This window comes from Lupinus angustifolius, unplaced genomic scaffold (assembly GCF_001865875.1).
Source record: "Lupinus angustifolius cultivar Tanjil unplaced genomic scaffold, LupAngTanjil_v1.0 Scaffold_582, whole genome shotgun sequence".
NCBI classification, from domain to species: Eukaryota; Viridiplantae; Streptophyta; class Magnoliopsida; order Fabales; family Fabaceae; genus Lupinus; species Lupinus angustifolius.
This window is the reverse complement of record NW_017727917.1, coordinates 14224-38188: the sequence shown is the minus strand read 5'-3', so window position 1 is coordinate 38188 and position 23965 is coordinate 14224. Positions and strand designations below refer to the sequence as shown.

General features: G+C 41.2%; 3 protein-coding genes across 3 annotated transcripts; all 3 read right to left on the bottom strand.

Annotated features, from left to right (window-relative positions):
• Nucleotides 1-4597: 4597 nt before the first annotated feature.
• LOC109341697 lies at nucleotides 4598-9126 on the bottom strand. The gene is made up of 6 exons (XM_019579642.1): nucleotides 7522-9126; nucleotides 6928-7173; nucleotides 5849-6480; nucleotides 4947-5716; nucleotides 4658-4793; nucleotides 4598-4601 (listed from the first exon to the last, which is right to left on the bottom strand). The coding sequence occupies exons 1-6, from the start codon at nucleotides 9124-9126 to the stop codon at nucleotides 4598-4600; spliced, it is 3393 nt and encodes a 1130-aa protein (XP_019435187.1).
• Nucleotides 9127-11250: 2124 nt separating this feature from the next.
• Nucleotides 11251-15779, bottom strand: LOC109341696. The gene is made up of 6 exons (XM_019579641.1): nucleotides 14175-15779; nucleotides 13581-13826; nucleotides 12502-13133; nucleotides 11600-12369; nucleotides 11311-11446; nucleotides 11251-11254 (listed from the first exon to the last, which is right to left on the bottom strand). Exons 1-6 carry the CDS (start codon nucleotides 15777-15779, stop codon nucleotides 11251-11253), a joined length of 3393 nt encoding a protein of 1130 aa, XP_019435186.1.
• A 2124-nt stretch (nucleotides 15780-17903) lies between these two features.
• On the bottom strand, nucleotides 17904-22432 carry LOC109341695. The gene is made up of 6 exons (XM_019579640.1): nucleotides 20828-22432; nucleotides 20234-20479; nucleotides 19155-19786; nucleotides 18253-19022; nucleotides 17964-18099; nucleotides 17904-17907 (listed from the first exon to the last, which is right to left on the bottom strand). The coding sequence occupies exons 1-6, from the start codon at nucleotides 22430-22432 to the stop codon at nucleotides 17904-17906; spliced, it is 3393 nt and encodes a 1130-aa protein (XP_019435185.1).
• Between the last annotated feature and the right edge of the window lie 1533 nt (nucleotides 22433-23965).

Sequence of the window (23965 nt, the reverse complement as noted above, 5' to 3'; positions counted from 1 at the left end):
CCCTTAGAACGTGGTTCATCAGCCTCATAAATGTGCTTGGCGCATTGGTTAAGCCAAAAGGCATTACCATCCACTCGTACAAGCCATATTTTGTTTTGAAGGCTGTTTTCCACTCATCCCCTTCTCTAATCCGAATTTGATGGTACCCACTCTTCAAATCCACTTTTGAGAAGATGCAGGCACCATGTAATTCCTCTAAGAGATCATCCAATCTAGGAATGGGAAGTCTATATTTGACCGTGATGTTGTTCACGGCCCTACAGTCAGTGCACATCCTCCAGGCTCCATTTTTCTTTGGAACTAGGATGACTGGGACTGCACAAGGACTTAGACTTTCTTGAACCCAACCCTTGTGCATAAATTCCTCGACTTGTTTTTGAATTTCATTAGTCTCTTGAGGATTGCTCCTATAGGCAGGCCTATTGGGCAATGATGCACCAGGAATCAAGTCAATATGATGTTCAATGCCCCTTAAAGGTGGAAGTCCACTAGGGACTTCTTCAGGGAATACATCATTGAACTCATTCAAGAAGTCTTTCAAATTTTGAGGCATAGAAGCCTTATCAATAGCCGTGCTATTTAAGCAAAAACTTTGGCACAAAAGTAAGTACATGGGCTGCCTTGTGACTAGGGCATGCTTTACTTCACTTTTTGTGACAAAGTAGCTTTTCTTTTGATCCTTTCGATCATTCTTCTTGACTTGGCTAGAGTCTATGGTTTCAGCCGTGACCTCCTTTTTCTCTTGGTCAATCTTTTCTTTCAGCCTACGCTGATCATCACTCACTTGTTTTGGGGACAAGGGTGATAAGACCATTTTATGATTATTATGCATAAATGTGTACTTGTTAGTACGCCCTTCATGGGTAGCATTTTTATCATATTGCCATGGTCTTCCCAATAGCATATGGCTGGCCTCCATGTTGACCACATCACATAGGACTATGTCCTCATATTTTCCAATGGAAAAAGGGACCTCAACTTGCTTATTCACGACCATCTCCCCCACATCATTAAGCCATTGCAGCCTATATGGTGTTGGGTGTGCCTTGGTGATAAGCTTCAATTTAGACACCGTTCTTGTGCTAACCACGTTAGCACAACTTCCTCCATCAATGATGAGGGTACATATGTTACCTTGTACAAGGCAGCGAGCATGAAAAATGTTTTCTCTTTGACTTTCCTCATGATTTCGGTTTTGACTCCCAAGGAGCCTCCTAACCATGAGTAGGTCTCCATCGGGCATATTAAGATCACCCTCATTGTCATGTTCTTCATCACTAGCTGACTCAGATTGGGACTCAATGTCCCCATTTAGAACCATCATAGTTCTTCTTGTAGGGCATTGAGACGCAATATGGCCACGCCCCAAACATTTAAAACATTTTATATCACGGCTCCTTTGATTTGGATCAAGGGGCTGCTTACCTTGGGACTTGGTTGTCCCCACGGCTTCTTTAGAACTAGGGACAATTTCTTTTGTTGCATTGCCCTCCTTCTTGCTTTTGTCTTTCCAAGTATTTGGTGGATACTTGGTTGTTGAATTAGAGGAGTACTTAGACTTCCTCCTCTTGATTTGTTGCTCTACCTTGATGGCCTTTTGGACAAGGTCATCTAACTCAACATATGGTTGAAGCTCCACAATATCCTGAATTTCAGGGTTCAACCCATGTAGGAACCGAGCCATTGTAGCTTCTCGGTCCTCATGGAAGTTGGACCTAAGTAAGGCCAGCTCCATCTCCTTGAAGTATTCATCAACCGATTTGTTACCTTGAGTTAGTCTTTGCAATTTGTTATGCACATCTCTTTGGTAGGAACTTGGAACAAACCTTCTCCTCATCACCCTCTTCATCTCCCCCCAAGTATTTACTACTTCCTCACCATACCTCCTCCTCTCCTTTTGGATCTGGTCCCACCACACCATAGCATATTCCTTAAATTCTAGGGCAGCAACCTTTACCTTCTTTTCCTCACTATAGTGTTGGCATTCAAACACTTGTTCCATCTTTAACTCCCACTCATGATAGGCCTCAGGGTTATTAAGTCCTAGGAATGTAGGGACTTTTATTTTTACTCCCTCTAACCTATCCTCCCTCCTCCTATCTCCACGGCCTCCTCTCTCACGACCACCTCCCTCACGGCCACCCTCAAAATCATCCTCCTCATACCTTCCTCTCCCATATCCTCCCTCATACTCATCCTCCTCTCGCCTACCTCTCCTCTCACCACGGCCCTCCTCCTCCTCATACCTATTCCTCCTCTCACCATGGCCCTCATCCTCACGGCCACCTCTTCTATCTCTCCTCCTCCTTCTCCTATGATCTATCTCACTACTAGAGTCACCCTCCAGCCTCCTAACATCTATTCTCATTTCATCCATTTGCCGTTGTAGGGCCTGAAATTGGGTGCTTATCATGGCATGTAGCACGGCTGTCCTTGGTGATAATGGAGAACCACTATCTTCTGGACTAGCCATAATGTCACTCTCCTTACTCTTCTCTCAAGTGTTTACACTCTCTCACTTTTCTCTCAATTTTCTCCTTTGATTCTTGAGTGAGTCAAGTGATCAAGTTGTAGTATCAAAAACGTGTGACAAGTTCACAAGATTACCAATTTATTTGGTTTGTGGCTCGGCTGGATTGTGTGTAGGTTGTAGGGTAGTGTTTGTGTAGGTTTTGTGGGTTAGGGTTAGGTTTTGGTCTCGGTTTGGGTAGGTTTTTGGGTTAGGTTTAAGGTTTTGTGTTTGGCTTGATGTGTTTGGGTTAGGGTTAGGGTTTATATTCGGTTTGTGTAGGTATTTGGTGTTTTGGGTTGTATTTTGGATGATTTGTGCTTGGGATGTCTCGGTTTTGTAGGGTATTTTGTGGATGGATTTGATTTTTGTAGGGTAATGTGTTTAGGGTATGGTTTTGTGTGTATGTATGGCTTTTGGTTCGGCCAAGGGAAAGAAATTTGGGTAGAAGTAGAAGAATTTTTAGAAAGAAAAATTTGAAATTGCACTTACTTGTGGTGCTGCCTCAAATTCAATGCCTTAGTCTTATTTTGATAAAGATATTATAATTGTGACTTTCAGGCAAGAACTGAGCTCTGATGACCACTTGATGACAACCTCTTTGTGGATTGCCTTTGTTATAGGATCGTTTCTTGTGAAAGTCCTCTTTGTTGATTGATGATTCACTTTGTTGGAACTTATTTGATTGCTTTGAATATTTGTACTTTGATTAGCCTCGGTTGGCTTGCAATTTGTTGAGAATTGATGAAGTGATTGTAGAATGGAATGAAAGTGATGCACGGTTTGTAATGATGTGAATTGGAATGATGGTTGTTTATGTGTATATGGATGGTTTCGGTTTGTATGAACAAGGAGTGCTTGCTCACGGTTTGGTGTTGGTGTTTATGGTGGATTTGAGAATATGGAAAAGGTTAGGGATGGAATGGCGCCACAAACAATGGAATGTTTGATAAGCCTTGTGAAGTTCGCCACAAGAGAATGATACTCTTGATAAGAACAAGGGGTCTTGACTCAGCCAAGAAGCTAGGAGAAAACTCACTAACAATGGTTATTAACATAAAATTCAATCTACTTTATTCCTTGTGCATATGGGTCATATATATAGGGAAAGGAATTCGGTTTACATTGCCAAAATCAAAAGGCATGAAAAGATAAACTAATCCTATCTAATCTCAATCTAATCTTCATGTGTTGGACGAATGGTGATGGTGGATTTGAATTGAGATTGCCTTGATGAGTGGTTGAAATAATATCTTCCATTATCTTCATGTTGATGATATAATTTGATCCTCCTTTTGATTTGCTTGTTTGAAAATTAGATTAGGAGATCCTTATCTTGTGGAGATTAGATCTCCCTTAATTATAGCCGTGTGGACTTGGGGAAATTAGATTAGGAGATCCTTATCTTGTGGAGATTAGATCTCCCTTGATTATAGCCGTGTGGCTTTTGGCTCTAGATTTTCCCTCCAAGCTTTTCATCCATGCTCTATCTCCTTGCTTTATCTCTTAGCTTTTGGACGTGCTCTTTTCCCTCCAAGCTTTCATCCAAATGTTCTATCTCCTTGCTTTATCTCTAAGCTTTTGGGCGTGCATCTTTTCCCTCCAAGCTTTCATCCAAATGTTCTATCTCTTTGCTTTATCTCTAAGTGTGACCGTGCCTCCTTTCCTACAAGACATGAACCTTCATAAAATTAAATGTAATAAAATGACACCTAAATTAAAGACATGATAAATAAAAGTCCTAAACTAGTGTGGGTTTTAAGACAACTCCCACTTATTTATGGTCCTAATTACTAATGTAAGAACTAAAGAGATCAAGGTGGATCCTCCCTTAGGCCGTGGCCTTCCTTAAGCTCTTCATTAAGACTTATGCAAATTAAAGCCTTCTCTTCATGCTTGGTCCCATTTGCACTTGTTTCCATGATAGAAAATATGAGTTGCCGAAGTGCTTCTTGGGCCTTTTTGGTTTTAGCTCTAGTCATAGGTCCTCCTAAGCCATGTAAAGGGTCTTCAATGATGTTATGTCCCAATGGGTTTACATCATCCCCTCCTTCTTCGAAAGAATTCGACCTCGAATAAGCATTTTCATCACCTGTATCAAAAAAAGTTAAGTCAGCCACATTGAAAGTAGCACTAATATTTCCATACTCACTAGGCAAGTCCAATTTGTATGCATTGTTGTTTATCCTTTCCAAGACTTGAAAAGGGCCGTCCCCTCTAGGTTGAAGCTTTGATTTCCTTTGAGATGGAAATCTTTCTTTTCTCATATGGATCCAAACCCAATCTCCTGGTTCAAAGATGACTTCCTTTCTTCCCTTGTTGGCTGATCTTGCATAACTCTCGGTTCTCTTCTCAATTTGTTCCTTCACCTTCTCATGTAGCTTCTTCACATACTCAGCCTTGGCTTTACCATCTTTATGTTTCAACAATGATGTACCTGGAAAAGGTAATAAATCAAGGGGAGTTAGTGGGTTAAAACCATAAACAATTTCAAATGGTGAATGCTTTGTTGCACTATGAGTTGCCCTGTTATAGGCAAACTCCACGTGGGGAAGGCACTCTTCCCATGCATTTAAGTTCTTCCTTAGGACAGCCCTCAACAAGGTAGAGAGTGTCCTATTGACCACTTCAGTTTGCCCATCTGTTTGAGGATGGCATGTGGTAGAGAAAAGAAGCTTTGTGCCAAGCTTTCCCCAAAGGGTTCTCCAAAAGTGACTTAGGAATTTGGCATCCCTATCACTCACTATGCTCCTTGGTAAGCCATGTAGCCTTACCACTTCTTTGAAGAATAACCCTGCAATATGACAAGCATCATCAATTTTTTTGCAAGGTATAAAATGAGCCATTTTAGAAAATCTATCCACTACAACAAAAATTGAATCTTTGCCACTCTTAGTTCGTGGTAAAGCAACCACGAAATCCATGGATAAGTCTATCCATGGTGAATCAGGGACGGGCAATGGAGTGTAAAGTCCATGAGGCATGGCCTTGGACTTAGCCCGTTTGCAAGTAATGCATTTTTCACATAAAAGTTGAACATCACGCCTCATATGAGGCCAATAAAAGTGATCATGCAATATATCAAGGGTCTTTTGGGAACCAAAATGACCCATCAGCCCCCCTTCATGGGCTTCTCTCAACAGTAAATCCCTTACAGAACTCTTAGGGATACAAAGTCTTTTATCTTTAAAAAGAAACCCTTCATGCCTATAATAACCCTCATGGGCTGAATTCATGCACTTGGCATAGTGTGTAGCAAAATCAGGGTCATGTTCATACAAGCCCTTCACACATTCGAGACCTAAGAGCTTGGTCTCTAAGGTAGCAATCAAAGCATGCCTTCTTGATAAGGCATCAGCTACCACATTAGCTTTTCCCTTTTTGTGTTTAACCACATAAGGGAATTGCTCCAGAAATTCCACCCACTTGGCATGTCTTTTGTTTAGCTTGCCTTGCCCCTTTAAATATTTAAGTGATTCATGATCACTATGAATAACAAATTCCTTGGGCAGTAGATAATGTTGCCAAGTTTGTAAGGCCCTCACTAGGGCATATAGCTCTTTATCATATGTAGAGTAGTTAAGGGCAGCCCCCCCTAACTTCTCACTAAAATAGGCAATAGGATGCCCATCTTGCATTAGCACAGCCCCAATTCCAACATTTGAAGCATCACACTCAATTTCAAAGGATTTTGTAAAATTTGGTAATCTCAAAATTGGAGCGTGTGTGAGCTTCTCCTTAAGCCTTTTGAAGGCTTCTTCTTGCTTATCACCCCAATGGAACCCCACATTCTTTTTGACCACTTCATTTAGAGGTGCAGCCAAGGTACTAAAGTCCTTGACAAACCTTCTATAAAAACTTGCAAGGCCATGAAAACTTCTCACATCCGTGGTGCTTTTTGGAGTGGGCCATTCTTGGATAGCCTTTATCTTTTCAGGATCTACGTGTACCCCATTAGAACTGATTATGAAACCAAGGAATATCACGTGATCAACACAGAAGCTGCACTTCTCAAGGTTGGCGTATAGCTTCTCTTTCCTTAATATAAGCAAAACACTTTTTAGGTGTTCATAATGTTCATCAAGACTCTTGCTATATATTAGGATGTCATCGAAGTACACCACAACAAATTTTCCAAGGAAATCCCTTAGAACGTGGTTCATCAGCCTCATAAATGTGCTTGGCGCATTGGTTAAGCCAAAAGGCATTACCATCCACTAGTACAAGCCATATTTTGTTTTGAAGGCTGTTTTCCACTCATCCCCTTCTCTAATCCGAATTTGATGGTACCCACTCTTCAAATCCACTTTTGAGAAGATGCAGGCACCATGTAATTCCTCTAAGAGATCATCCAATCTAGGAATGGGATGTCTATATTTGACCGTGATGTTGTTCACGGCCCTACAGTCAGTGCACATCCTCCAGGCTCCATTTTTCTTTGGAACTAGGATGACTGGGACTGCACAAGGACTTAGACTTTCTTGAACCCAACCCTTGTGCATAAATTCCTCGACTTGTTTTTGAATTTCATTAGTCTCTTGAGGATTGCTCCTATAGGCAGGCCTATTGGGCAATGATGCACCAGGAATCAAGTCAATATGATGTTCAATGCCCCTTAAAGGTGGAAGTCCACTAGGGACTTCTTCAGGGAATACATCATTGAACTCATTCAAGAAGTCTTTCAAATTTTGAGGCATAGAAGCCTTATCAATAGCCGTGCTATTTAAGCAAAAACTTTGGCACAAAAGTAAGTACATGGGCTGCCTTGTGACTAGGGCATGCTTTACTTCACTTTTTGTGACAAAGTAGCTTTTCTTTTGATCCTTTCGATCATTCTTCTTGACTTGGCTAGAGTCTATGGTTTCAGCCGTGACCTCCTTTTTCTCTTGGTCAATCTTTTCTTTCAGCCTACGCTGATCATCACTCACTTGTTTTGGGGACAAGGGTGATAAGACCATTTTATGATTATTATGCATAAATGTGTACTTGTTAGTACGCCCTTCATGGGTAGCATTTTTATCATATTGCCATGGTCTTCCCAATAGCATATGGCTGGCCTCCATGTTGACCACATCACATAGGACTATGTCCTCATATTTTCCAATGGAAAAAGGGACCTCAACTTGCTTATTCACGACCATCTCCCCCACATCATTAAGCCATTGCAGCCTATATGGTGTTGGGTGTGCCTTGGTGATAAGCTTCAATTTAGACACCGTTCTTGTGCTAACCACGTTAGCACAACTTCCTCCATCAATGATGAGGGTACATATGTTACCTTGTACAAGGCAGCGAGCATGAAAAATGTTTTCTCTTTGACTTTCCTCATGATTTCGGTTTTGACTCCCAAGGAGCCTCCTAACCATGAGTAGGTCTCCATCGGGCATATTAAGATCACCCTCATTGTCATGTTCTTCATCACTAGCTGACTCAGATTGGGACTCAATGTCCCCATTTAGAACCATCATAGTTCTTCTTGTAGGGCATTGAGACGCAATATGGCCACGCCCCAAACATTTAAAACATTTTATATCACGGCTCCTTTGATTTGGATCAAGGGGCTGCTTACCTTGGGACTTGGTTGTCCCCACGGCTTCTTTAGAACTAGGGACAATTTCTTTTGTTGCATTGCCCTCCTTCTTGCTTTTGTCTTTCCAAGTATTTGGTGGATACTTGGTTGTTGAATTAGAGGAGTACTTAGACTTCCTCCTCTTGATTTGTTGCTCTACCTTGATGGCCTTTTGGACAAGGTCATCTAACTCAACATATGGTTGAAGCTCCACAATATCCTGAATTTCAGGGTTCAACCCATGTAGGAACCGAGCCATTGTAGCTTCTCGGTCCTCATGGAAGTTGGACCTAAGTAAGGCCAGCTCCATCTCCTTGAAGTATTCATCAACCGATTTGTTACCTTGAGTTAGTCTTTGCAATTTGTTATGCACATCTCTTTGGTAGGAACTTGGAACAAACCTTCTCCTCATCACCCTCTTCATCTCCCCCCAAGTATTTACTACTTCCTCACCATACCTCCTCCTCTCCTTTTGGATCTGGTCCCACCACACCATAGCATATTCCTTAAATTCTAGGGCAGCAACCTTTACCTTCTTTTCCTCACTATAGTGTTGGCATTCAAACACTTGTTCCATCTTTAACTCCCACTCATGATAGGCCTCAGGGTTATTAAGTCCTAGGAATGTAGGGACTTTTATTTTTACTCCCTCTAACCTATCCTCCCTCCTCCTATCTCCACGGCCTCCTCTCTCACGACCACCTCCCTCACGGCCACCCTCAAAATCATCCTCCTCATACCTTCCTCTCCCATATCCTCCCTCATACTCATCCTCCTCTCGCCTACCTCTCCTCTCACCACGGCCCTCCTCCTCCTCATACCTATTCCTCCTCTCACCATGGCCCTCATCCTCACGGCCACCTCTTCTATCTCTCCTCCTCCTTCTCCTATGATCTATCTCACTACTAGAGTCACCCTCCAGCCTCCTAACATCTATTCTCATTTCATCCATTTGCCGTTGTAGGGCCTGAAATTGGGTGCTTATCATGGCATGTAGCACGGCTGTCCTTGGTGATAATGGAGAACCACTATCTTCTGGACTAGCCATAATGTCACTCTCCTTACTCTTCTCTCAAGTGTTTACACTCTCTCACTTTTCTCTCAATTTTCTCCTTTGATTCTTGAGTGAGTCAAGTGATCAAGTTGTAGTATCAAAAACGTGTGACAAGTTCACAAGATTACCAATTTATTTGGTTTGTGGCTCGGCTGGATTGTGTGTAGGTTGTAGGGTAGTGTTTGTGTAGGTTTTGTGGGTTAGGGTTAGGTTTTGGTCTCGGTTTGGGTAGGTTTTTGGGTTAGGTTTAAGGTTTTGTGTTTGGCTTGATGTGTTTGGGTTAGGGTTAGGGTTTATATTCGGTTTGTGTAGGTATTTGGTGTTTTGGGTTGTATTTTGGATGATTTGTGCTTGGGATGTCTCGGTTTTGTAGGGTATTTTGTGGATGGATTTGATTTTTGTAGGGTAATGTGTTTAGGGTATGGTTTTGTGTGTATGTATGGCTTTTGGTTCGGCCAAGGGAAAGAAATTTGGGTAGAAGTAGAAGAATTTTTAGAAAGAAAAATTTGAAATTGCACTTACTTGTGGTGCTGCCTCAAATTCAATGCCTTAGTCTTATTTTGATAAAGATATTATAATTGTGACTTTCAGGCAAGAACTGAGCTCTGATGACCACTTGATGACAACCTCTTTGTGGATTGCCTTTGTTATAGGATCGTTTCTTGTGAAAGTCCTCTTTGTTGATTGATGATTCACTTTGTTGGAACTTATTTGATTGCTTTGAATATTTGTACTTTGATTAGCCTCGGTTGGCTTGCAATTTGTTGAGAATTGATGAAGTGATTGTAGAATGGAATGAAAGTGATGCACGGTTTGTAATGATGTGAATTGGAATGATGGTTGTTTATGTGTATATGGATGGTTTCGGTTTGTATGAACAAGGAGTGCTTGCTCACGGTTTGGTGTTGGTGTTTATGGTGGATTTGAGAATATGGAAAAGGTTAGGGATGGAATGGCGCCACAAACAATGGAATGTTTGATAAGCCTTGTGAAGTTCGCCACAAGAGAATGATACTCTTGATAAGAACAAGGGGTCTTGACTCAGCCAAGAAGCTAGGAGAAAACTCACTAACAATGGTTATTAACATAAAATTCAATCTACTTTATTCCTTGTGCATATGGGTCATATATATAGGGAAAGGAATTCGGTTTACATTGCCAAAATCAAAAGGCATGAAAAGATAAACTAATCCTATCTAATCTCAATCTAATCTTCATGTGTTGGACGAATGGTGATGGTGGATTTGAATTGAGATTGCCTTGATGAGTGGTTGAAATAATATCTTCCATTATCTTCATGTTGATGATATAATTTGATCCTCCTTTTGATTTGCTTGTTTGAAAATTAGATTAGGAGATCCTTATCTTGTGGAGATTAGATCTCCCTTAATTATAGCCGTGTGGACTTGGGGAAATTAGATTAGGAGATCCTTATCTTGTGGAGATTAGATCTCCCTTGATTATAGCCGTGTGGCTTTTGGCTCTAGATTTTCCCTCCAAGCTTTTCATCCATGCTCTATCTCCTTGCTTTATCTCTTAGCTTTTGGACGTGCTCTTTTCCCTCCAAGCTTTCATCCAAATGTTCTATCTCCTTGCTTTATCTCTAAGCTTTTGGGCGTGCATCTTTTCCCTCCAAGCTTTCATCCAAATGTTCTATCTCTTTGCTTTATCTCTAAGTGTGACCGTGCCTCCTTTCCTACAAGACATGAACCTTCATAAAATTAAATGTAATAAAATGACACCTAAATTAAAGACATGATAAATAAAAGTCCTAAACTAGTGTGGGTTTTAAGACAACTCCCACTTATTTATGGTCCTAATTACTAATGTAAGAACTAAAGAGATCAAGGTGGATCCTCCCTTAGGCCGTGGCCTTCCTTAAGCTCTTCATTAAGACTTATGCAAATTAAAGCCTTCTCTTCATGCTTGGTCCCATTTGCACTTGTTTCCATGATAGAAAATATGAGTTGCCGAAGTGCTTCTTGGGCCTTTTTGGTTTTAGCTCTAGTCATAGGTCCTCCTAAGCCATGTAAAGGGTCTTCAATGATGTTATGTCCCAATGGGTTTACATCATCCCCTCCTTCTTCGAAAGAATTCGACCTCGAATAAGCATTTTCATCACCTGTATCAAAAAAAGTTAAGTCAGCCACATTGAAAGTAGCACTAATATTTCCATACTCACTAGGCAAGTCCAATTTGTATGCATTGTTGTTTATCCTTTCCAAGACTTGAAAAGGGCCGTCCCCTCTAGGTTGAAGCTTTGATTTCCTTTGAGATGGAAATCTTTCTTTTCTCATATGGATCCAAACCCAATCTCCTGGTTCAAAGATGACTTCCTTTCTTCCCTTGTTGGCTGATCTTGCATAACTCTCGGTTCTCTTCTCAATTTGTTCCTTCACCTTCTCATGTAGCTTCTTCACATACTCAGCCTTGGCTTTACCATCTTTATGTTTCAACAATGATGTACCTGGAAAAGGTAATAAATCAAGGGGAGTTAGTGGGTTAAAACCATAAACAATTTCAAATGGTGAATGCTTTGTTGCACTATGAGTTGCCCTGTTATAGGCAAACTCCACGTGGGGAAGGCACTCTTCCCATGCATTTAAGTTCTTCCTTAGGACAGCCCTCAACAAGGTAGAGAGTGTCCTATTGACCACTTCAGTTTGCCCATCTGTTTGAGGATGGCATGTGGTAGAGAAAAGAAGCTTTGTGCCAAGCTTTCCCCAAAGGGTTCTCCAAAAGTGACTTAGGAATTTGGCATCCCTATCACTCACTATGCTCCTTGGTAAGCCATGTAGCCTTACCACTTCTTTGAAGAATAACCCTGCAATATGACAAGCATCATCAATTTTTTTGCAAGGTATAAAATGAGCCATTTTAGAAAATCTATCCACTACAACAAAAATTGAATCTTTGCCACTCTTAGTTCGTGGTAAAGCAACCACGAAATCCATGGATAAGTCTATCCATGGTGAATCAGGGACGGGCAATGGAGTGTAAAGTCCATGAGGCATGGCCTTGGACTTAGCCCGTTTGCAAGTAATGCATTTTTCACATAAAAGTTGAACATCACGCCTCATATGAGGCCAATAAAAGTGATCATGCAATATATCAAGGGTCTTTTGGGAACCAAAATGACCCATCAGCCCCCCTTCATGGGCTTCTCTCAACAGTAAATCCCTTACAGAACTCTTAGGGATACAAAGTCTTTTATCTTTAAAAAGAAACCCTTCATGCCTATAATAACCCTCATGGGCTGAATTCATGCACTTGGCATAGTGTGTAGCAAAATCAGGGTCATGTTCATACAAGCCCTTCACACATTCGAGACCTAAGAGCTTGGTCTCTAAGGTAGCAATCAAAGCATGCCTTCTTGATAAGGCATCAGCTACCACATTAGCTTTTCCCTTTTTGTGTTTAACCACATAAGGGAATTGCTCCAGAAATTCCACCCACTTGGCATGTCTTTTGTTTAGCTTGCCTTGCCCCTTTAAATATTTAAGTGATTCATGATCACTATGAATAACAAATTCCTTGGGCAGTAGATAATGTTGCCAAGTTTGTAAGGCCCTCACTAGGGCATATAGCTCTTTATCATATGTAGAGTAGTTAAGGGCAGCCCCCCCTAACTTCTCACTAAAATAGGCAATAGGATGCCCATCTTGCATTAGCACAGCCCCAATTCCAACATTTGAAGCATCACACTCAATTTCAAAGGATTTTGTAAAATTTGGTAATCTCAAAATTGGAGCGTGTGTGAGCTTCTCCTTAAGCCTTTTGAAGGCTTCTTCTTGCTTATCACCCCAATGGAACCCCACATTCTTTTTGACCACTTCATTTAGAGGTGCAGCCAAGGTACTAAAGTCCTTGACAAACCTTCTATAAAAACTTGCAAGGCCATGAAAACTTCTCACATCCGTGGTGCTTTTTGGAGTGGGCCATTCTTGGATAGCCTTTATCTTTTCAGGATCTACGTGTACCCCATTAGAACTGATTATGAAACCAAGGAATATCACGTGATCAACACAGAAGCTGCACTTCTCAAGGTTGGCGTATAGCTTCTCTTTCCTTAATATAAGCAAAACACTTTTTAGGTGTTCATAATGTTCATCAAGACTCTTGCTATATATTAGGATGTCATCGAAGTACACCACAACAAATTTTCCAAGGAAATCCCTTAGAACGTGGTTCATCAGCCTCATAAATGTGCTTGGCGCATTGGTTAAGCCAAAAGGCATTACCATCCACTAGTACAAGCCATATTTTGTTTTGAAGGCTGTTTTCCACTCATCCCCTTCTCTAATCCGAATTTGATGGTACCCACTCTTCAAATCCACTTTTGAGAAGATGCAGGCACCATGTAATTCCTCTAAGAGATCATCCAATCTAGGAATGGGATGTCTATATTTGACCGTGATGTTGTTCACGGCCCTACAGTCAGTGCACATCCTCCAGGCTCCATTTTTCTTTGGAACTAGGATGACTGGGACTGCACAAGGACTTAGACTTTCTTGAACCCAACCCTTGTGCATAAATTCCTCGACTTGTTTTTGAATTTCATTAGTCTCTTGAGGATTGCTCCTATAGGCAGGCCTATTGGGCAATGATGCACCAGGAATCAAGTCAATATGATGTTCAATGCCCCTTAAAGGTGGAAGTCCACTAGGGACTTCTTCAGGGAATACATCATTGAACTCATTCAAGAAGTCTTTCAAATTTTGAGGCATAGAAGCCTTATCAATAGCCGTGCTATTTAAGCAAAAACTTTGGCACAAAAGTAAGTACATGGGCTGCCTTGTGACTAGGGCATGCTTTACTTCACTTTTTGTGACAAAGTAGCTTTTCTTTTGATCCTTTCGATCATTCTTCTTGACTTGGCTAGAGTCTATGGTTTCAGCCGTGACCTCCTTTTTCTCTTGGTCAATCTTTTCTTTCAGCCTACGCTGATCATCACTCACTTGTTTTGGGGACAAGGGTGATAAGACCATTTTATGATTATTATGCATAAATGTGTACTTGTTAGTACGCCCTTCATGGGTAGCATTTTTATCATATTGCCATGGTCTTCCCAATAGCATATGGCTGGCCTCCATGTTGACCACATCACATAGGACTATGTCCTCATATTTTCCAATGGAAAAAGGGACCTCAACTTGCTTATTCACGACCATCTCCCCCACATCATTAAGCCATTGCAGCCTATATGGTGTTGGGTGTGCCTTGGTGATAAGCTTCAATTTAGACACCGTTCTTGTGCTAACCACGTTAGCACAACTTCCTCCATCAATGATGAGGGTACATATGTTACCTTGTACAAGGCAGCGAGCATGAAAAATGTTTTCTCTTTGACTTTCCTCATGATTTCGGTTTTGACTCCCAAGGAGCCTCCTAACCATGAGTAGGTCTCCATCGGGCATATTAAGATCACCCTCATTGTCATGTTCTTCATCACTAGCTGACTCAGATTGGGACTCAATGTCCCCATTTAGAACCATCATAGTTCTTCTTGTAGGGCATTGAGACGCAATATGGCCACGCCCCAAACATTTAAAACATTTTATATCACGGCTCCTTTGATTTGGATCAAGGGGCTGCTTACCTTGGGACTTGGTTGTCCCCACGGCTTCTTTAGAACTAGGGACAATTTCTTTTGTTGCATTGCCCTCCTTCTTGCTTTTGTCTTTCCAAGTATTTGGTGGATACTTGGTTGTTGAATTAGAGGAGTACTTAGACTTCCTCCTCTTGATTTGTTGCTCTACCTTGATGGCCTTTTGGACAAGGTCATCTAACTCAACATATGGTTGAAGCTCCACAATATCCTGAATTTCAGGGTTCAACCCATGTAGGAACCGAGCCATTGTAGCTTCTCGGTCCTCATGGAAGTTGGACCTAAGTAAGGCCAGCTCCATCTCCTTGAAGTATTCATCAACCGATTTGTTACCTTGAGTTAGTCTTTGCAATTTGTTATGCACATCTCTTTGGTAGGAACTTGGAACAAACCTTCTCCTCATCACCCTCTTCATCTCCCCCCAAGTATTTACTACTTCCTCACCATACCTCCTCCTCTCCTTTTGGATCTGGTCCCACCACACCATAGCATATTCCTTAAATTCTAGGGCAGCAACCTTTACCTTCTTTTCCTCACTATAGTGTTGGCATTCAAACACTTGTTCCATCTTTAACTCCCACTCATGATAGGCCTCAGGGTTATTAAGTCCTAGGAATGTAGGGACTTTTATTTTTACTCCCTCTAACCTATCCTCCCTCCTCCTATCTCCACGGCCTCCTCTCTCACGACCACCTCCCTCACGGCCACCCTCAAAATCATCCTCCTCATACCTTCCTCTCCCATATCCTCCCTCATACTCATCCTCCTCTCGCCTACCTCTCCTCTCACCACGGCCCTCCTCCTCCTCATACCTATTCCTCCTCTCACCATGGCCCTCATCCTCACGGCCACCTCTTCTATCTCTCCTCCTCCTTCTCCTATGATCTATCTCACTACTAGAGTCACCCTCCAGCCTCCTAACATCTATTCTCATTTCATCCATTTGCCGTTGTAGGGCCTGAAATTGGGTGCTTATCATGGCATGTAGCACGGCTGTCCTTGGTGATAATGGAGAACCACTATCTTCTGGACTAGCCATAATGTCACTCTCCTTACTCTTCTCTCAAGTGTTTACACTCTCTCACTTTTCTCTCAATTTTCTCCTTTGATTCTTGAGTGAGTCAAGTGATCAAGTTGTAGTATCAAAAACGTGTGACAAGTTCACAAGATTACCAATTTATTTGGTTTGTGGCTCGGCTGGATTGTGTGTAGGTTGTAGGGTAGTGTTTGTGTAGGTTTTGTGGGTTAGGGTTAGGTTTTGGTCTCGGTTTGGGTAGGTTTTTGGGTTAGGTTTAAGGTTTTGTGTTTGGCTTGATGTGTTTGGGTTAGGGTTAGGGTTTATATTCGGTTTGTGTAGGTATTTGGTGTTTTGGGTTGTATTTTGGATGATTTGTGCTTGGGATGTCTCGGTTTTGTAGGGTATTTTGTGGATGGATTTGATTTTTGTAGGGTAATGTGTTTAGGGTATGGTTTTGTGTGTATGTATGGCTTTTGGTTCGGCCAAGGGAAAGAAATTTGGGTAGAAGTAGAAGAATTTTTAGAAAGAAAAATTTGAAATTGCACTTACTTGTGGTGCTGCCTCAAATTCAATGCCTTAGTCTTATTTTGATAAAGATATTATAATTGTGACTTTCAGGCAAGAACTGAGCTCTGATGACCACTTGATGACAACCTCTTTGTGGATTGCCTTTGTTATAGGATCGTTTCTTGTGAAAGTCCTCTTTGTTGATTGATGATTCACTTTGTTGGAACTTATTTGATTGCTTTGAATATTTGTACTTTGATTAGCCTCGGTTGGCTTGCAATTTGTTGAGAATTGATGAAGTGATTGTAGAATGGAATGAAAGTGATGCACGGTTTGTAATGATGTGAATTGGAATGATGGTTGTTTATGTGTATATGGATGGTTTCGGTTTGTATGAACAAGGAGTGCTTGCTCACGGTTTGGTGTTGGTGTTTATGGTGGATTTGAGAATATGGAAAAGGTTAGGGATGGAATGGCGCCACAAACAATGGAATGTTTGATAAGCCTTGTGAAGTTCGCCACAAGAGAATGATACTCTTGATAAGAACAAGGGGTCTTGACTCAGCCAAGAAGCTAGGAGAAAACTCACTAACAATGGTTATTAACATAAAATTCAATCTACTTTATTCCTTGTGCATATGGGTCATATATATAGGGAAAGGAATTCGGTTTACATTGCCAAAATCAAAAGGCATGAAAAGATAAACTAATCCTATCTAATCTCAATCTAATCTTCATGTGTTGGACGAATGGTGATGGTGGATTTGAATTGAGATTGCCTTGATGAGTGGTTGAAATAATATCTTCCATTATCTTCATGTTGATGATATAATTTGATCCTCCTTTTGATTTGCTTGTTTGAAAATTAGATTAGGAGATCCTTATCTTGTGGAGATTAGATCTCCCTTAATTATAGCCGTGTGGACTTGGGGAAATTAGATTAGGAGATCCTTATCTTGTGGAGATTAGATCTCCCTTGATTATAGCCGTGTGGCTTTTGGCTCTAGATTTTCCCTCCAAGCTTTTCATCCATGCTCTATCTCCTTGCTTTATCTCTTAGCTTTTGGACGTGCTCTTTTCCCTCCAAGCTTTCATCCAAATGTTCTATCTCCTTGCTTTATCTCTAAGCTTTTGGGCGTGCATCTTTTCCCTCCAAGCTTTCATCCAAATGTTCTATCTCTTTGCTTTATCTCTAAGTGTGACCGTGCCTCCTTTCCTACAAGACATGAACCTTCATAAAATTAAATGTAATAAAATGACACCTAAATTAAAGACATGATAAATAAAAGTCCTAAACTAGTGTGGGTTTTAAGACAACTCCCACTTATTTATGGTCCTAATTACTAATGTAAGAACTAAAGAGATCAAGGTGGATCCTCCCTTAGGCCGTGGCCTTCCTTAAGCTCTTCATTAAGACTTATGCAAATTAAAGCCTTCTCTTCATGCTTGGTCCCATTTGCACTTGTTTCCATGATAGAAAATATGAGTTGCCGAAGTGCTTCTTGGGCCTTTTTGGTTTTAGCTCTAGTCATAGGTCCTCCTAAGCCATGTAAAGGGTCTTCAATGATGTTATGTCCCAATGGGTTTACATCATCCCCTCCTTCTTCGAAAGAATTCGACCTCGAATAAGCATTTTCATCACCTGTATCAAAAAAAGTTAAGTCAGCCACATTGAAAGTAGCACTAATATTTCCATACTCACTAGGCAAGTCCAATTTGTATGCATTGTTGTTTATCCTTTCCAAGACTTGAAAAGGGCCGTCCCCTCTAGGTTGAAGCTTTGATTTCCTTTGAGATGGAAATCTTTCTTTTCTCATATGGATCCAAACCCAATCTCCTGGTTCAAAGATGACTTCCTTTCTTCCCTTGTTGGCTGATCTTGCATAACTCTCGGTTCTCTTCTCAATTTGTTCCTTCACCTTCTCATGTAGCTTCTTCACATACTCAGCCTTGGCTTTACCATCTTTATGTTTCAACAATGATGTACCTGGAAAAGGTAATAAATCAAGGGGAGTTAGTGGGTTAAAACCATAAACAATTTCAAATGGTGAATGCTTTGTTGCACTATGAGTTGCCCTGTTATAGGCAAACTCCACGTGGGGAAGGCACTCTTCCCATGCATTTAAGTTCTTCCTTAGGACAGCCCTCAACAAGGTAGAGAGTGTCCTATTGACCACTTCAGTTTGCCCATCTGTTTGAGGATGGCATGTGGTAGAGAAAAGAAGCTTTGTGCCAAGCTTTCCCCAAAGGGTTCTCCAAAAGTGACTTAGGAATTTGGCATCCCTATCACTCACTATGCTCCTTGGTAAGCCATGTAGCCTTACCACTTCTTTGAAGAATAACCCTGCAATATGACAAGCATCATCAATTTTTTTGCAAGGTATAAAATGAGCCATTTTAGAAAATCTATCCACTACAACAAAAATTGAATCTTTGCCACTCTTAGTTCGTGGTAAAGCAACCACGAAATCCATGGATAAGTCTATCCATGGTGAATCAGGGACGGGCAATGGAGTGTAAAGTCCATGAGGCATGGCCTTGGACTTAGCCCGTTTGCAAGTAATGCATTTTTCACATAAAAGTTGAACATCACGCCTCATATGAGGCCAATAAAAGTGATCATGCAATATATCAAGGGTCTTTTGGGAACCAAAATGACCCATCAGCCCCCCTTCATGGGCTTCTCTCAACAGTAAATCCCTTACAGAACTCTTAGGGATACAAAGTCTTTTATCTTTAAAAAGAAACCCTTCATGCCTATAATAACCCTCATGGGCTGAATTCATGCACTTGGCATAGTGTGTAGCAAAATCAGGGTCATGTTCATACAAGCCCTTCACACATTCGAGACCTAAGAGCTTGGTCTCTAAGGTAGCAATCAAAGCATGCCTTCTTGATAAGGCATCAGCTACCACATTAGCTTTTCCCTTTTTGTGTTTAACCACATAAGGGAATTGCTCCAGAAATTCCACCCACTTGGCATGTCTTTTGTTTAGCTTGCCTTGCCCCTTTAAATATTTAAGTGATTCATGATCACTATGAATAACAAATTCCTTGGGCAGTAGATAATGTTGCCAAGTTTGTAAGGCCCTCACTAGGGCATATAGCTCTTTATCATATGTAGAGTAGTTAAGGGCAGCCCCCCCTAACTTCTCACTAAAATAGGCAATAGGATGCCCATCTTGCATTAGCACAGCCCCAATTCCAACATTTGAAGCATCACACTCAATTTCAAAGGATTTTGTAAAATTTGGTAATCTCAAAATTGGAGCGTGTGTGAGCTTCTCCTTAAGCCTTTTGAAGGCTTCTTCTTGCTTATCACCCCAATGGAACCCCACATTCTTTTTGACCACTTCATTTAGAGGTGCAGCCAAGGTACTAAAGTCCTTGACAAACCTTCTATAAAAACTTGCAAGGCCATGAAAACTTCTCACATCCGTGGTGCTTTTTGGAGTGGGCCATTCTTGGATAGCCTTTATCTTTTCAGGATCTACGTGTACCCCATTAGAACTGATTATGAAACCAAGGAATATCACGTGATCAACACAGAAGCTGCACTTCTCAAGGTTGGCGTATAGCTTCTCTTTCCTTAATATAAGCAAAACACTTTTTAGGTGTTCATAATGTTCATCAAGACTCTTGCTATATATTAGGATGTCATCGAAGTACACCACAACAAATTTTCCAAGGAAATCCCTTAGAACGTGGTTCATCAGCCTCATAAATGTGCTTGGCGCATTGGTTAAGCCAAAAGGCATTACCATCCACTAGTACAAGCCATATTTTGTTTTGAAGGCTGTTTTCCACTCATCCCCTTCTCTAATCCGAATTTGATGGTACCCACTCTTCAAATCCACTTTTGAGAAGATGCAGGCACCATGTAATTCCTCTAAGAGATCATCCAATCTAGGAATGGGATGTCTATATTTGACCGTGATGTTGTTCACGGCCCTACAGTCAGTGCACATCCTCCAGGCTCCATTTTTCTTTGGAACTAGGATGACTGGGACTGCACAAGGACTTAGACTTTCTTGAACCCAACCCTTGTGCATAAATTCCTCGACTTGTTTTTGAATTTCATTAGTCTCTTGAGGATTGCTCCTATAGGCAGGCCTATTGGGCAATGATGCACCAGGAATCAAGTCAATATGATGTTCAATGCCCCTTAAAGGTGGAAGTCCACTAGGGACTTCTTCAGGGAATACATCATTGAACTCATTCAAGAAGTCTTTCAAATTTTGAGGCATAGAAGCCTTATCAATAGCCGTGCTATTTAAGCAAAAACTTTGGCACAAAAGTAAGTACATGGGCTGCCTTGTGACTAGGGCATGCTTTACTTCACTTTTTGTGACAAAGTAGCTTTTCTTTTGATCCTTTCGATCATTCTTCTTGACTTGGCTAGAGTCTATGGTTTCAGCCGTGACCTCCTTTTTCTCTTGGTCAATCTTTTCTTTCAGCCTACGCTGATCATCACTCACTTGTTTTGGGGACAAGGGTGATAAGACCATTTTATGATTATTATGCATAAATGTGTACTTGTTAGTACGCCCTTCATGGGTAGCATTTTTATCATATTGCCATGGTCTTCCCAATAGCATATGGCTGGCCTCCATGTTGACCACATCACATAGGACTATGTCCTCATATTTTCCAATGGAAAAAGGGACCTCAACTTGCTTATTCACGACCATCTCCCCCACATCATTAAGCCATTGCAGCCTATATGGTGTTGGGTGTGCCTTGGTGATAAGCTTCAATTTAGACACCGTTCTTGTGCTAACCACGTTAGCACAACTTCCTCCATCAATGATGAGGGTACATATGTTACCTTGTACAAGGCAGCGAGCATGAAAAATGTTTTCTCTTTGACTTTCCTCATGATTTCGGTTTTGACTCCCAAGGAGCCTCCTAACCATGAGTAGGTCTCCATCGGGCATATTAAGATCACCCTCATTGTCATGTTCTTCATCACTAGCTGACTCAGATTGGGACTCAATGTCCCCATTTAGAACCATCATAGTTCTTCTTGTAGGGCATTGAGACGCAATATGGCCACGCCCCAAACATTTAAAACATTTTATATCACGGCTCCTTTGATTTGGATCAAGGGGCTGCTTACCTTGGGACTTGGTTGTCCCCACGGCTTCTTTAGAACTAGGGACAATTTCTTTTGTTGCATTGCCCTCCTTCTTGCTTTTGTCTTTCCAAGTATTTGGTGGATACTTGGTTGTTGAATTAGAGGAGTACTTAGACTTCCTCCTCTTGATTTGTTGCTCTACCTTGATGGCCTTTTGGACAAGGTCATCTAACTCAACATATGGTTGAAGCTCCACAATATCCTGAATTTCAGGGTTCAACCCATGTAGGAACCGAGCCATTGTAGCTTCTCGGTCCTCATGGAAGTTGGACCTAAGTAAGGCCAGCTCCATCTCCTTGAAGTATTCATCAACCGATTTGTTACCTTGAGTTAGTCTTTGCAATTTGTTATGCACATCTCTTTGGTAGGAACTTGGAACAAACCTTCTCCTCATCACCCTCTTCATCTCCCCCCAAGTATTTACTACTTCCTCACCATACCTCCTCCTCTCCTTTTGGATCTGGTCCCACCACACCATAGCATATTCCTTAAATTCTAGGGCAGCAACCTTTACCTTCTTTTCCTCACTATAGTGTTGGCATTCAAACACTTGTTCCATCTTTAACTCCCACTCATGATAGGCCTCAGGGTTATTAAGTCCTAGGAATGTAGGGACTTTTATTTTTACTCCCTCTAACCTATCCTCCCTCCTCCTATCTCCACGGCCTCCTCTCTCACGACCACCTCCCTCACGGCCACCCTCAAAATCATCCTCCTCATACCTTCCTCTCCCATATCCTCCCTCATACTCATCCTCCTCTCGCCTACCTCTCCTCTCACCACGGCCCTCCTCCTCCTCATACCTATTCCTCCTCTCACCATGGCCCTCATCCTCACGGCCACCTCTTCTATCTCTCCTCCTCCTTCTCCTATGATCTATCTCACTACTAGAGTCACCCTCCAGCCTCCTAACATCTATTCTCATTTCATCCATTTGCCGTTGTAGGGCCTGAAATTGGGTGCTTATCATGGCATGTAGCACGGCTGTCCTTGGTGATAATGGAGAACCACTATCTTCTGGACTAGCCATAATGTCACTCTCCTTACTCTTCTCTCAAGTGTTTACACTCTCTCACTTTTCTCTCAATTTTCTCCTTTGATTCTTGAGTGAGTCAAGTGATCAAGTTGTAGTATCAAAAACGTGTGACAAGTTCACAAGATTACCAATTTATTTGGTTTGTGGCTCGGCTGGATTGTGTGTAGGTTGTAGGGTAGTGTTTGTGTAGGTTTTGTGGGTTAGGGTTAGGTTTTGGTCTCGGTTTGGGTAGGTTTTTGGGTTAGGTTTAAGGTTTTGTGTTTGGCTTGATGTGTTTGGGTTAGGGTTAGGGTTTATATTCGGTTTGTGTAGGTATTTGGTGTTTTGGGTTGTATTTTGGATGATTTGTGCTTGGGATGTCTCGGTTTTGTAGGGTATTTTGTGGATGGATTTGATTTTTGTAGGGTAATGTGTTTAGGGTATGGTTTTGTGTGTATGTATGGCTTTTGGTTCGGCCAAGGGAAAGAAATTTGGGTAGAAGTAGAAGAATTTTTAGAAAGAAAAATTTGAAATTGCACTTACTTGTGGTGCTGCCTCAAATTCAATGCCTTAGTCTTATTTTGATAAAGATATTATAATTGTGACTTTCAGGCAAGAACTGAGCTCTGATGACCACTTGATGACAACCTCTTTGTGGATTGCCTTTGTTATAGGATCGTTTCTTGTGAAAGTCCTCTTTGTTGATTGATGATTCACTTTGTTGGAACTTATTTGATTGCTTTGAATATTTGTACTTTGATTAGCCTCGGTTGGCTTGCAATTTGTTGAGAATTGATGAAGTGATTGTAGAATGGAATGAAAGTGATGCACGGTTTGTAATGATGTGAATTGGAATGATGGTTGTTTATGTGTATATGGATGGTTTCGGTTTGTATGAACAAGGAGTGCTTGCTCACGGTTTGGTGTTGGTGTTTATGGTGGATTTGAGAATATGGAAAAGGTTAGGGATGGAATGGCGCCACAAACAATGGAATGTTTGATAAGCCTTGTGAAGTTCGCCACAAGAGAATGATACTCTTGATAAGAACAAGGGGTCTTGACTCAGCCAAGAAGCTAGGAGAAAACTCACTAACAATGGTTATTAACATAAAATTCAATCTACTTTATTCCTTGTGCATATGGGTCATATATATAGGGAAAGGAATTCGGTTTACATTGCCAAAATCAAAAGGCATGAAAAGATAAACTAATCCTATCTAATCTCAATCTAATCTTCATGTGTTGGACGAATGGTGATGGTGGATTTGAATTGAGATTGCCTTGATGAGTGGTTGAAATAATATCTTCCATTATCTTCATGTTGATGATATAATTTGATCCTCCTTTTGATTTGCTTGTTTGAAAATTAGATTAGGAGATCCTTATCTTGTGGAGATTAGATCTCCCTTAATTATAGCCGTGTGGACTTGGGGAAATTAGATTAGGAGATCCTTATCTTGTGGAGATTAGATCTCCCTTGATTATAGCCGTGTGGCTTTTGGCTCTAGATTTTCCCTCCAAGCTTTTCATCCATGCTCTATCTCCTTG